At 37.0% G+C, this 14,875-nt stretch overlaps 1 protein-coding gene across 1 annotated transcript in view; it reads left to right on the top strand.

Annotated features, from left to right (window-relative positions):
• Positions 1-1,675: 1,675 nt before the first annotated feature.
• The window catches only part of ndl (serine protease nudel), a 48,699-nt gene continuing 35,499 nt past the window's right edge, over positions 1,676-14,875 (top strand). Inside the window, exons 1-3 of the mRNA XM_073985268.1 lie at positions 1,676-1,706; positions 10,549-10,686; positions 10,760-13,114. Coding sequence (XP_073841369.1) covers positions 1,676-1,706; positions 10,549-10,686; positions 10,760-13,114 — 2,524 coding nt within the window. The remainder of the gene's footprint in view (positions 1,707-10,548; positions 10,687-10,759; positions 13,115-14,875) is intronic.

Raw genomic sequence — 14,875 nt, 5'->3', positions numbered from 1 at the left:
GTGGGTACCGCAAACTGCTTTAGTAAAAACAGTGCTTTATAAAAAAAAGAAGAAGGTAACTTAAGGTTTAATAGATTTTTTATAAAAAAATGCATGAAAATGGCTTTTCTCATGCTTATAAGTGGCCATAACCCCTTAAAATAGCTTTACGTAACGCTACACAACATTTGAATTTTTCATGATTTTTGGTCAAGTTGTGCCCCCCCCCCCGAAATGAAATCCTGCGTACGTCCCTGAGTACCTTCCTCCATGTTATATCAGACTGTCTATATTGCCTTACGGCGTCGGGTTCTTCGATACCGAATTGACCCGGAACCACACAACGACTGCGACTTCCCTCTTAGTTTTCATATGTTTCGAATTGTATCGTTTTTCTGTGTTGGGAGCAGCATGTCCCGGAATGCCCGGAGCATCTTATTGGTTGTCCTGTACTCGTCTGTACGAGGACTACGACAGGGACTGTGTTGCTGCATGCTGTTTGAACATACGACGCCATGTACTATAAATATTCCTTTTTTTTTCAGAGTCAAAATACTCAGATTAGTTGGCAAGCATTCACAGAAAATATGTTACGTTGCCTCAAGGCAGGTAGCACTTCTGTGGATTCAATAGTCGTTTAATTAAACTTATTTCAAATGGCTTAAACTGTTTAATCAAAATTTCTTCATAAATATGTCGGTACTTTGTTTTTGATTATTTGAGATCAAAATTTCTGCACATTTTAAAATATGCGCTCAAAGGAAATGACTATTGAGTTCGCTGAACTGTTTAAAAAATAAACACGCACAATTATAAAAATTTAGTTCATTAATAACCGAAAATTTGCAGCGCAATCATTGGCTAGCAATATTAATTAAAAATGCTCGATTGGGCTCTTTTTATTTAAACGCAAAGTAATTTTTGCATTTTGTATTGAACAGCAAAGAAAATTAACGCGCTCGTTTTTGAAAAATATTACCACCTTAGTATTGAAATTTTCCTCAAAATCGAAATTGAAATTCGTACCTTTCCAACTTTCAGTGTTGATCTAAGCAAAATTGCAGAATTGTTCGGGTATATTTACCTTTTGTCGATTTTCATTAATACCGTTAAAAAAGTTGATGTCTTATGGACAAACAATAAAAGTCGTGGACACAGCATTTTCGTTTGCGATATTATTTAGGCCGTCCATTGCCTTGTGTTGTGGCTAGATGCCTGGTCATGGCATTTGAATTGCCGGAAGCGGGAAGAGAAAGGTGAGCTGAGTGCAACGACGTCCCACTTTCGAAATGCTTCATAAGCGGAGGCATTGTCCGTCAACAGGTTCAGTTTAGTTACGTGGTTTTACGCGGACGGAAGTATCTTGTTCGGAGTTCTTAAAATCGTCGTCGTTTCCAATAAAGAACAACAATTAAAAGCATAATTGATTAACCCAGCCAGGCTGGCAGACAGTGGATTACCTACCCTTGGATGATTTACATGAATTGGAGTGTTTTGTGGAAACATATGTTGTCATGTGTTGAATGTGAAATTTAATCCAGATATAAAAGCCGGAATTAAAGCAAGAGCAAGAAAACTTGTTGAAAAAGAAAAAAAATCCAAAATATTAATGGATATGCAAATTTCTTAAGTATTGCATAGATAAAAGAAAAAAGTTTTATAATAAAAACAAAAGGATAATAAAAAACATAACAAGATGACTATTAAGCTCAAGATATTAAATGATGGTAAATATTCAAAGTGATCAGTGAATTTAATGTGACAGAAATAATATTAAAAAAAATCCCACAATTATTTTTTTATTATAAACAAATGTATCTTAAAAAAGATGAAGAATTGATGAATAAAAAAATATTTTAATAATAACAAATGTGCTTTAGTAAAAATTAAACATAAAAACTTATAAAAGCTCATAAATGACACACACTAATTTTAGTGTTAAAGAATTCAAAGCTATGTGGAATGGTATTGACAAAAAAAATAAAAATTGAAATTTTATAAGTAAAAATGGAAACTTGGTGAATTTGTTTTAATTAAAAAAGAAACTACAAATTAACTAAACACTTCAAAGGATTTTTGTATCTTCTCATATACTGAAAGTTAATTACAGCTTTATTTTCAAGAAAACAGAACACTGAATTTTAGCCAAGGATATTATATTTAATATAAAGTTAACCCGAAAAGTATACATACCTTTTAAAAAGTAGATTATTTCATGGAATTATCCAAAGCAAATGGGAAATCTTCATCACTATTAAGATATTAATTTCATGATATACCTTTGGTGACGCCAGAGAAAATCTTTACTTATGGTATGTATACTTTGGAACTCGCTTCTATTCGGGGTAAAAACTATGATAAGTGGAACTTGCATCCTGGTGCCAGGGACATACGCGAAATGTAATTTTTAATATATTGTTCAGCAAATATTTATCCCAAGAGGTCACACTTTGTTTTTGTGCAAAACTACTCTACTAAATATATTATTAGTGAAAGTTTTAGTCATCTAAATGTGCAACAGGCGGAGATATTGGCATTAGAATAGAAAAATTCATTGTGATTTGTATGTACGAGGGCGGTTCGGAAACTTCTTAGCCTATCAATGAAAGAGAATAGTTAGTTTTTCAAAAATATTTTTATTTTTCAATATAATCTCCTGAAACTTCAATACACTTAGTCCAACGCTTTTCTAGCAATTCTATCCCTTGATTAAAATAGTTTTCCTCAAGGTCTTCAAAATAGTGGTTTACAACTGCAATTTCATCTTCATTTGAGGTAAAATGCTTGCCAGCAAGGAATTTTTTAGATTTGGGAACAAGTAAAAGTCACTGGGAGCTAAATCAGGAGAATAAGGTGGGCGGTCAAGCAACTCGTACGTTAATTAGTTGATTTTAGCCATTGTTAAAACACTCTTGTGCGCTGGTGCGTTGTCTTGATGAAAAATTATTTTTTTTTGTGTTGTAAGCCAGGACGTTTTTCTCGAATTTGTACATTTAATTGATCCAAAAGGTTGCAATAGTGCTCTGAATTTATTGTTTTACCCTTTTGCAGTTAGTCAATCAATAAAATACCTTTGAAGTCCCAAAAAACCGTTGCCATAACCTTACCAGCCGATTGAATTGTTTTTGCCTTCTTTGGGGCACTTCCTCCAGCTTCAGTCCATTGTTTGGATTGTTCTTTTGTCTCTGGAGTATAGTGGTGGATCCATGTCTCATCAACAGTTATGAAACGACGCTTAAAATCCATTTTATTTCGCTTAAAACGATCCAAACAAGCTTGAGAAATATTCATTCTTATGCGTTTTTGATCGGCTGTTGACAAATGCGGCACACAGCTTCCAGAAAGCTTTTTCATCTGTAGTTCTTCATGCAAAATTAAATGGACTCGATCATTTTAGATGCCCATGATATTAGCAATTTCACGCACCTTTATTCGTCGATCATTTAATACCATATCATGCACTTTGGCTACAATTTCTGTTGTTGTTGCTGTTTTTGGACGTCCACTACGTGGTTCATCTTCAATGCTTGTACGACCACGTTTAAATTCAGCAACCCAATTTTTTGCTGTTGCATATGAAGGAGCACTTTCACCTAACACATTCACCATATCATTATGAATTTCTTGTCCCGATAAACCTTTTTTTATGAAAATATTTAATGACAGCACGCATTTCTAATTTTTCCATTGTAAAAAAATTGCGGATGCGTCTTTTTTGAACACCTGTTTCTATATGAAGGAGTTGCCAGATCGAAACAAAATTTAACATGTGTTCATAACAGAGATGGAAGTTTCCAAAACACGTAACTTTTTTCTGTTTATACCGCGCTTTTTGTGCTAGGCTAAGAAGTTTCCGAACTGCCCTCGTATCATATGTTTTTGGGGGATTATGATACACATAAAAAGCTTGTCCTTAATCAAGAGATTTTTTTAAAAATATATTTGACGGATTTGTGGCGAAAAAACTGTAATTTTTTTAGTTAAAATCGAATTTTGGACTTTGACAGTTCACCATTTTTGGAACATTCATAAATTTTGCTGGCGGTCCGGTTATTTGAACCGAAAATCCGGGTAAAAATGGATATACCATCGGTTTTTCTGGACAGATATGGGTATCGTTTACGACTCTGGAGCAAATTTTAGGTACGCGGACAAAATTTTTCTCAAAATTTTACGTTTTCTTAAGTGGCCTGCCTTTGGCCGGGCATTTAAGACTTTCTCCCATGGACAGGAGCAAAATTTTCTTAAAATTGTAAGTTTGTGATTAACCAGAATTTTTAAGCAAAGAATACAGTAATAATGTTTGCGAGTTTTTTAAACTCCCAAACAGGTCTTGGCATCTAAAAAAAATATATCATTAAAAAAGTGTTTTTAAGCTTTCATTTGATAACAGAAAAACCAGTTATATATCCTTTTTTATGCGAACTTTCGGTTCAAATAACCGGGTAACATATTATGACCGTCGGCAAAATTTTACATTTTCTTAATCAGGACATCGAGATCTACCTACGGTAAAAATTTCAGATTAATCCGACAGTTCTAGTTAAAATAGAAATAAGCCCCATTTTTTAAATGGATTTTTTATACTCTCAGCATTTATGCAAAAGAGGGTATATACACTTTCATACGTGCAAAATGTACCTCATCAAAATAATGGTTTTAGACCACAAGTATGTTTAGCCATGTCCGCCCGTCTGTCTGTTTGGCTGTCTGGTGCGCACGATAGCTCTCGAACGCATTAACCGATTCGGTCCAAAATTTGACTTTCGTAATATTTTGTCCAAACTTAGTTTTAGTTCGAAGATGAGCCACATCTGTCTACTGCTTCAGATAACACCCCCACAAAAGTTCGAAAATTATCTTAAAAGTGGTGTGCACGATAACTTTTGAAGCGAGTAACCGATTTGGTCTATACTTTGCACATCGTGAAATTTTTACCAGACATAGATGAGATTCTAAAGGCCTGCGTACATAAGCTGTCTTGCCTGATTGCCTTGCTTTCATGCTTCATTTCTGACATAATAAAAATAAAAGAATGAAGAAGGCAGAGAAAATTTCGAACTGGGTTGCCATTTTCTTTTTTATTCTTTTATCAGAAGCAAGCAAGGTAAGCAGGTAAGGCAGCTTATGTACTCAGGCCTTAATATGGATTCTATCGGTCCCATCCTTCGGGTAACTCGCTCAAAAAATTTCGGAAAAGTTCAGTTTAGGACCTGGGGCTGGATTCTCGTTCTATGAAAATTTAAAATGAAAAATATTTTCTTTATAATATTTTTCATTTGAAATTTATTTCCTTTATAATTTTTTTCATTTCACATTTTTTTCGGAAAAGTTCAGTTTAGGACCTGGGGCTGGATTCTCGTTCTATGAAAATTTAAAATGAAAAATATTTTCTTTATAATATTTTTCATTTGAAATTTATTTCCTTTATAATTTTTTTCATTTCACATTTTTATAAAAACAGAATTGAGCCTCTGCTCTCGAATCGCTTTAATTTTTCTTGCAACAACTTGTACCATTACGACGGTAAAAGTTTTATAAGGGGCAAGTTCATACTTCCTGAGAAAATAGTCCGAAAGTTTGAAAAACCCCTATGGCACCATGTGTAGTGGTTGGAGAGCACGACAACTCTCGACAGATCATCCGATTCGGTCTAAAATTTGGCTGGCGTTCATAATACTTTGTCCAAACTTAGTTTAATTTCGATGCTAGACCATATCGTTTCACTCCTTCAGGTACCTCCCCCACAAAAATTTAAAAATGTTCGGAAAAATGTGTGCGCACGTAATTCTTGAAGGGAGTAACCGATTTGATCCATACTTTTCGTATCGTAATATCTTTACGGTACATAGATCAGGTTCGAATATGGACTATATAGGTCCACTCATTCGAGTACTTCAGACACAAAATTTTTGAAGAGTGCAGTTTAAGGCCTGCTTTCAAATCGTTTTGCTTCTTTATACCCTTATATAGCCTTAAAGGCCTCGACACATAAGCCGCTCGGCTTTCTTACTTAATTCATTTCTGGTAAAGGAATAAAGAAATGTCAGAACCACATTTCAATTAGGTCGAACTTGGTCTTTGGTCTTTTACCAGAAATAAATTAAGAAAGAAAGCCGAGCGGCTTATGTACCCAGGCCTTTAGGCTAGAAAGGGTATATACACTTTGATACGACCAAAAATGTGCCTCGTCGAAACAACGGGTTTAGACCCCAAGTATGTTTGGTCGAAATTAGTTTCCGACAATTTGAAGTCGATTTAGCCATGTCCGTTCATCTATCTGTCCGTCTGTCTGGCTGGCTGGTGTGCACGATAACTCTCGAACGGATCAACCGATTCGAACCACATTTTGGGTGTCGTGATATTTTGTCCAAACCTCCTCGCTGTTTATACTGGCTTCCTCCTTCACGCCGATCCTCGCCTTTAGCTCTTTGAAACGGACAGCGTTTTAATGTTGAAGGCCATGCTCTTAGTCTTTGTCAGACTGACCATGGAAAGATGCTCAATTTCGACCACAAGGAGAGTATCTGTCATCCTGCTCAATCCTGTTTAAGACATTCTATCTCTTCATTTCCACGCATGCGTTCCGTCTCGAACGTGTTTCCCCAACCTCTGACAGATACTGATGCCTTAGTTTGTGGAGGAATTTGATCTTTTCTTACCAGCTTAAGTTTGCCGTTTTCCCATGGAGGTATTATAGTGCTGACAATATCTTTGAGGGTGGCAATAGGTCTGTACGATAACTTCGCAAGTAAAAAGTACTTGCAAGTACTCAGCAAGTTCTCAGTAACTTCTCTCCACTTATTTTACTCTCTCGAAGCTAAGAATTTGCAGAATGTTATCGAACAACAATTTGCGAAAAACTTCACATTTCCAATTAAAAATTGTTTAAAATTCCTTTTTGATGTACTAAATTCCAATAAATAACCATTAGGAATACAGTTTAAATAATTTAATGCCCTATTCAATGGGCCATTATTTATGTAATTTCTATGATGTACACCCGTATAGAACAAGTTCCTATGCCGGAGAGATATTCTGGGAGGTATACCAAATGGGATTTTACTCAGAAGATAAGGACAATCAATATTTCCATTAATTAAATCATATACAAACATCATAGAATTAATTTTTCGGCGCTTTTCAAGCGAAATCATACCTAAATGTGCACAATAAGAATCATAGGAAGGTCGCGGGATCATAACATTCAAATGTGGTAAAGCATAACGAACAAAACGCCTTTGTATTCTTTCAATTCGATCAATTTGAAAGTTTGTACAAGGATGCCAGATCAATGAACCATATTCAAGTTTGGACAAAACAAATGAGGAGTATAGCGTTTTTAACGTATAAGGATCTGAAAAATCTTTAGAATTGCGCTTAATAAATGCAAGCGTCGGTATCAACTGATCCAAATGCGGCTTAAAAGTAAACTTGGAATCAAATAATATACCCAAATCCATAGCTTCATTTACCTTTTTTAAAGTTGAATTTCCCAAAAAATACGGAAAGTTGAAAGGACTTCTTAACCTTGAATATGTTACATTAAAGCACTTATTTATGTTAACCTTTAAATTATTTATCAGGCACCAATCATTAAAACAATCAAGATCTTCCTGCAATAACAAAATATCAGAAAAACATCGTATTTTGGAAAAGATTTTTAAGTCATCTGCATAAAGCAAAAACTCTGAATTTTTAAAACAGCGAAATATATCATTAACGAAAAGAGTAAACAGTAAAGGACCTAAGATACTACCCTGTGGAACACCCGATACCTGAATATACGGCAGAGATTCGCAATTGTCAACTCGAACAATGCATACTCTATTCTCTAGATAAGACGCGAACCATTTAAGAATAGATGAGTGAATGCCCAGTAAAAGCAATTTTCTCAATAACAGGCTATGAGATATTTTGTCGAAAGCCTTGGAGAAATCAGTATAAATTGTGTCAACTTGAAAACCTTCCTCCATTGCAGATAAGCAATAGTCAGAAAAAATTGCAAGATTCGATATAGTAGACTTATGTTTCCTAAAACCATGTTGCTGAGGAATAATATGTGATTTACTGGTGAAATATAGAATATCGTAAATCGCATGCTCAAAAATCTTTGAAATCGTTGTTAATTTTGAAATTGATCTATAGTTTGCAACATCATTACGTTTGCCTGATTTATATATAGGACTTATATAAGAAACTTTCCACTTATCTGCAAAAACACCTTCTATCAGGGATTTATTAAATATGAGTAGAATAGGTTTGATTAATGATTGTGCGCAATTCTTTATGAAATTTGATACCTTAGAAATAAAACAATCATCACAAACTACAAAATAAGTTATTTTACAAAATAAGTCATTTTCCATAATTTATTTAGTTATTTCTTCTCTTCTTTATCTTGTAATTATTTAAATAACCAAATGTTTGTTTATGTTTTTGTCAAGAATTGCAAAGTCCGCCATAAAACATTCGAATTTAAATCAGCTGATCAAACTTGCAAATTCTTACAAGAAAAATTTTGCTTGCAAAAACTTGTAAGTTCTCAGTAACAAAAGTCTGCAAAACTCTCCAAAATTCTCTCACAATTTTCTCCAAATTCGCTCTCTTTTACTTTACAAGTTTGTTATCGAACAGCATTTTGTAAAAGTTTTTACAAACTTTTGGGTTATCGTAGCTAATATTTCGAAGCTAGGAACTTATGTCCATTTTGACCCCGCTGCTTATGTTTGAATTGACTCACCACGTTGACAAATGCATCAATAAATTGATGATGGTTTGAAGGGATTGCCGCAACCTTTATTGGTATCCCAGGCTATGCAGTGGTTCCAAGTGTGTCGCCTTTTGCCAATGTTTTCTCGGAACTGTCCTCTTTGCGTGGTTCTTGATGTGTTGAAAGTGTGGAGCTCTGTTCATTCTTCGTTGGTTTTGCAGTTTTTTGCTCTTCAACTATTGTCTGAAAAGTTTTTGTACTAAACTGTTGGGAGAGTTTCTTTCCTATTTTATCTAAGGTTCTGGGATCTGTAATAGGCCGTTTATATATAACAAGGTTAACCCAGTGGGTCTGGGTTTCAAATGTCATTTCCATTGTATATACTTCAAATAAATCTTCATAAAGAAGGTTAACCCTGCAAAAAACTATAATATAAACGCCGTATTAATGTCACCTTACAAAGCCGAATGAGTTTTGCTTGAAATACCTTTGAAGGTATAGGGCTGTCGAAGGTTACTTAGTCATCTGCGTGTCGCCTCCAGTCTTGAACAGCTCGACTGGTAAACCATCGGCCCTTGCGGCCTTATTGTTCTTCAATCGGTTTATTAAATAGCCTTTTCTCCCGATACTTCTTACGTGCACTATGTTGCTACTGAATATTAAACATTCTTCTCTTCGGTAGCAGCACGACACTCTTGGTCGTACCATGAGCGTCCTTGGTGGAGGTTTCTGGTATCCAAGTATGGATGTTGCGGCTGTTTGCATGGAGTGGGCAATAATCTGCCACTTCGCTGACAAGTTATTGCAACGCAAAGTGCTTTTATTAAGCAAGTGGGGTGGAATATGCTGCAGCTTTCCTACATCCAAATTACGTGTTGGATATGTTCGTACTTTATTTGGCACGTTTAATCGGATACGCACCTTAGTCGCAGTGATTCGCGTAGATGTTTGCTTATTGGATCGATTCTTCATCTAGTACGGTTTATGAATTCTTCGAATCTGTCTCAACGTGATCAATTTGAGTTCTTAATTGGTGAGATGCTAAAATTTTGTACTCTTAACTAACACGAACACGACAATCGCCCACCTCTAATTTGAACCCATGCAAAGGAAGTCGTGAAAGATCCGATCTTTTTAACAGCATTTGAACACATTCCATCGATCCAATAGAGATGAATTTTGTGTTTTTATTTATACACAATTTCTAAATATATAAGATTAATTATTTACAATAGGCTTGATGTTGTCGGAGACTCGAAATCACAGCCAACGTTTGTAAAATTCTCGTCGTAATGATAATGTCATTGCAAAGTGTTGGTTAAAATTACATGCCAAAGCATTGGTGGAAATGACATGCCAAAGCATTGGTGAAAATGACATGTCAAAGCATTGGTGTAAATGACATGCTTTGGATACAAAAATGAGTAGCATCTTTTGGGGTCCACGCTCATATAAAATTCATCGATGAAGATGCTAAAAAGATGGCATGCCAGATCACTTGCACCCATGATTGAATGGCATCTTTGGCATCGAACATTTTGCTGGGATATGTTTCATCAAAGCGCTCGTAAAATATATTTTTGGTCTGCTCATTATTGTGAGGGTATGAGAACAGATAATAATGATGTTGAGGAATTTAGCTTTTATCTGAATTGCAACAAGTCTTCATTCAACGAGGTGAAACTGGATACCAGATGTTTTAACCTCCGACTTACCACAAGTCCGAGGAAGATTCGAATATTTTTGTGGTTATCCACACGAAGGAAATTTTTAATGGAGTGCAGTTCAAGACTGTATAGAAATCTGAACTGAACTTTCTTTTATAAAATTGTATTTTGTGCTCTCTTTTTCTTTAGAGACAGAAACACCAAAACCTCGACCTCATCGAAAATGGAACCGCATGATGATGACCAAAGTATTTGCATTATCCGTTATTGTTCTTTTGATTTTACTAACATCGATTGTCTATCATGGAATTGTATTGGACCGAATGGGTAAGTAGACTTGAATTGGCGCCTTTCGTCTCGAGACATAATAATTCCCTTCCCTTTCGCTTTTTATCTTCAGATAAACTAAAGGAAATAATGGCATTGAATATGAAACATGAACTTAGTAAAAATCCGTCAAGTGCAGACATCAAGCTGACATCAGGAGTGATTGAGGATATGAATACGAAAGATATGCCCTATCGGAAGTTTGAACCATTAGAAAATGTTCAATTGTTGGGTGGTTCAGCTAGATATTCAAAATTACGCATACAGCATAAACGTCTGCATTTCCGAAGACATAAACGCGAAGATGATGTTAGCGACGCTGAAGTTGGTGGCAGGGATGGAATACCAAGTCCAATGACTTTTCCTGCTGAAATTAATGACATGGAACTGGATGTAACTAGTGATTACGAGGACAGTTTACACGATGCCAGTCTGGAGGAAATTAAAGTTCCACCCGAACTATATAGTTTGGATCCTATAAAGGTACAACAGGAATCACTTGATTTAAAGAGTCTCTATGCCAAGGTACGAAATAAACGAACAAAACTGGCCATCAGCAAACTGGAGACGGAATATAAGCGTTGTAAAAAAGAGTCGGTGGGCAGTAATGATTGCATGGTGGCATTTATGAAAATGTACAACCTGGCCAAGGAGATAAATGAGAAAATGGAAAAAATGAAAGCTATTTTTAAGGACAGTGAACAGTTGATGCAAGTATCTTCGGATAGTCATGAATCCAAAGAGGAAACTACGGAGACAACCAATGCTGTGGCTGTCACATCAACACTGACCGTTCCATCTTCAACGGAAACAAGTGTAGTTGGAGATTTAACCACAAGCTCCACTACAGCTGTTTCAGAGGAAAGTACCACACATAAAATGACCAAATTCGAGCCCGTACAAATTAGTTGGATTATTGATGGCTTCGATAGTGAATCACAAGAGGATGGAGGATTTCCGTTATTGCCAGAGTTAGTTACAGCTCATCCCGTTCGCTTTACTTCAACAAGTGCCAGTACCACTGTGACTAGTGACAATGTTGAAACCTCGGAAATTACTAGTAGTTCGACTGATAGTTGGAATACTTCTACAAACGCTCCTGGAAATATTACACGTGCTGATGAAGGCCAATTGAGTGAGAAAACTAATGTTCCAACAACCCAAGACGCAACTAATACTCCCAGTACAATCACAAGAACAGAAAAACATGAACAAATCAGCTGGATATTGGATTTTCAGGATAGTTCGGAAAATTTTATTATCACTGATGACCATTTTGAAGATGCTCGGGCGACGGTGGTGACTACAACTGCAATGGTGCCCTTCACCACGGAAGTAGTAACATCAACAACAAGTGCGTCCTTGGATTTCACTTCAAGTTCAACTACACAAATTGAAGAACTCTCAATTAGCACAAACAACGGTGCGCCTTCAACAGAGGAGACCACAAAAACAACTTCGAGCTCCACTACTACAGCTCTGGATGATGATAAAGAACGTAAGCTACAATTCGATTGGATTATTGATGGAGAAGAAATTCCAGATGAAACAACACGAGGGAGTTCAACTTCTTGGAGCTCCACTACTACAGGTCTGGATGACGATAATGGCCCAGAACGTAAGCTACAATTCGATTGGATTATTGACGGAGAAGAAATTCCAGATGAAACAACACGTGGCAGTACAACTTCTTTGAGCTCCACTACTACAGGCCTGGAGGATGATGATGATAAAGAACGTAAGCTACAATTCGAATGGATTATCGATGGAGAAGAAATTCCAGATGAAACAACACATGGCAGTACAACCCATGCAAATATAACCCATAATGTAACGACAGAGCTGCCAACAAATACAACAACTCAGCCCTTTCCCACCAAACCCAAACCCATTAAATTTAGCTGGATTATCGATAGCGATGTAAATAGTGGTGAACACAAAACTTCCACCGGAGGAACACCCACAAATCAAACCGAATATAAATCAAGTAATCAGACTTCGGCTCGAGTTTGTAACACCACCGCCACCTCAGAAGATTCGTCTAAAGAGGAAATGATTTGCGTTTTAAATGCTCAAGAGAATCCGCAACGTTCCCTTAGTGAAGAGGAGGACGTACATCCATTGGATAATCCAAGTAGTTTGGAAAATATGTTGGAAACATTGGAACGCAATTCGGAATTGAAAGCGGCATTGACGAAGTCACCTCATGCCACTACCACAGATTCCGCTTTGGCTCTCTTAACTACTGAAGCCTACAACATGTCAAACATGGATGCCTTGGAACGTTTAGAGTGGGAAAAGAAATTTCAACAGGCAGCTCTGTTGAGCAATAACGATGATATATTGGATACTTTTGCTGAGCTGGACTATAAAAGTGTTGCGAAATTTGGTCCAAAAATTAATCCCGTTAATCCAAATAATTTTGCAGGTAAGTTGTACAAATGAAAACAAGTCCTAATAGGCATTTCTAATCTGTTTACGAAGGCTGCACGATAACTTTCTGACCTAACCATGAAAACCCGAATATTTATCATCAAAAATATCTTTTTTTATTTTCTTAAGTAGTGTCCAGCATGATTTACACACTTTTTCATGCGCTCAAACCAATTTTTGAAGCACTTTTTCCACTTCGATTAAGACACTTCCAAAACATGGTTTTTGAACACTTCAACAGTATCTTCTGGCGACGAAAATCGTTGATAACGTCTTTTGTTCTTGATTTGTGGGAATCAAGTCAGGGCAATTCCACGATTTGTCCGGTCAAAAAGACGCTGGATTAAATCGATGTGTGAGAGCTCGTCTTCTCTTGTTCGTTTTTCAAATTTCTGAGGAGACTGCAAACAAATTGTTGTGTTTCACTCAAAATTAACCGTCCTACGTTCCTCAAGCCGTATAGCCGACCATTTGCTTCGTGAAAATTTCCGTTCCATTCCATTTTTTGCAATGTTTTTTTTCAAGTCACTGCAAACCCCACATCACAGGATCGTATATCAAACTGTCCTGAATACGTTTATGCTAAAAATGTCAAACTTTTCAATGGAAATATTAAATGGCGGCTGGCAACACGATGTGTTTTCTAGGTCTGAAAATTATCGTGCAGCCCTCGCACTTAGTCCAAAGTGGCACCTGTTGGCCAAGAATATTCCTTTTCTTCGTCTTTAACAAATGAGGAGGAAGATGTTTTGCACAGTGTCATCGATCCTTGCCCTATAGTAGTTTAGACGACTGCACCATCCCGAGCATAGTTGGACCAAAACTACTCTGGTTTGTCATGGCAGCTGACGCTCCTCAGCTGCGATAGATGGGGGATATGCTCCGAGGATAGCATTCAAACGATAGTTGCTTATGGCATCTGGTATGAATGCTATTGAAACTTACTTTATATGCTTGTTGATATAGGGGTTCTCTCTTGTATCGCTGGACCTCTTCTTCTAGATCATGAAGATTCTCCGTGACGGTGGGGCCTATCCACCATATGGTGATTGGGATGGTTCTCACGTCAACACCCAAGCAGGTACTGCAACGAAAGCATGTGATTGTGTTGCTGTACTGGAAGAATCTTTGCCTCTTCATGTAGATGGCCCACGAGAGTCAAGAGGAGGCAGCCAGTTGCTGTTCTCAGGGCGGCATTCTGACAAGTTAGGGAGCTAGGGACTTCAGGACCTAGTTCCTACATTTCAGCTTGTCGCAGATAGCTTTGGCATGCGCGGACGACGTGAACATGCTGTCGAATGTGACACCTAGATTTTTGAGGTAATTTATGGTCGAAATTCTGCTATCATCGACTATGACATTCAACTCTCCCTCTTTCTCGCTCTGGTGAACACAGTGGCCGTAGATTTAATGGCGGATATTTGCATATTCCTCGCGTAGAAGAAGGTGGTAAGATCGGTCAAATAGGAGTTCGGCCTTTCACAAATGACATTAGGGAAGGTACCTGACACCAAGATCGTACAATCGAGTGGATATGTTACGGTTTCAATGTCGTCTTGGGGGCGGAATACAGGAGAGGTAGACGTTAAACAGTTCCGGAGATATCACTTACCTTGGGTAACTCCCTGTTTCACTCTACGGGACTTGCGTCCACACATATCCAACGTTTCAAACTTGGCCGGATGGTTGTCTACTCGACGTCGACAAGCGCCACCATCACTGTTCTATAACACGACTTTCTCTAGTTGAGTCCTCG

Source organism: Musca autumnalis, unplaced genomic scaffold, assembly GCF_047663935.1.
Source record: "Musca autumnalis isolate F117 unplaced genomic scaffold, ASM4766393v1 scaffold_4, whole genome shotgun sequence".
Taxonomy (NCBI): Eukaryota; Metazoa; Arthropoda; class Insecta; order Diptera; family Muscidae; genus Musca; species Musca autumnalis.
This window is presented reverse-complemented; position numbering and strand designations above follow the sequence as displayed.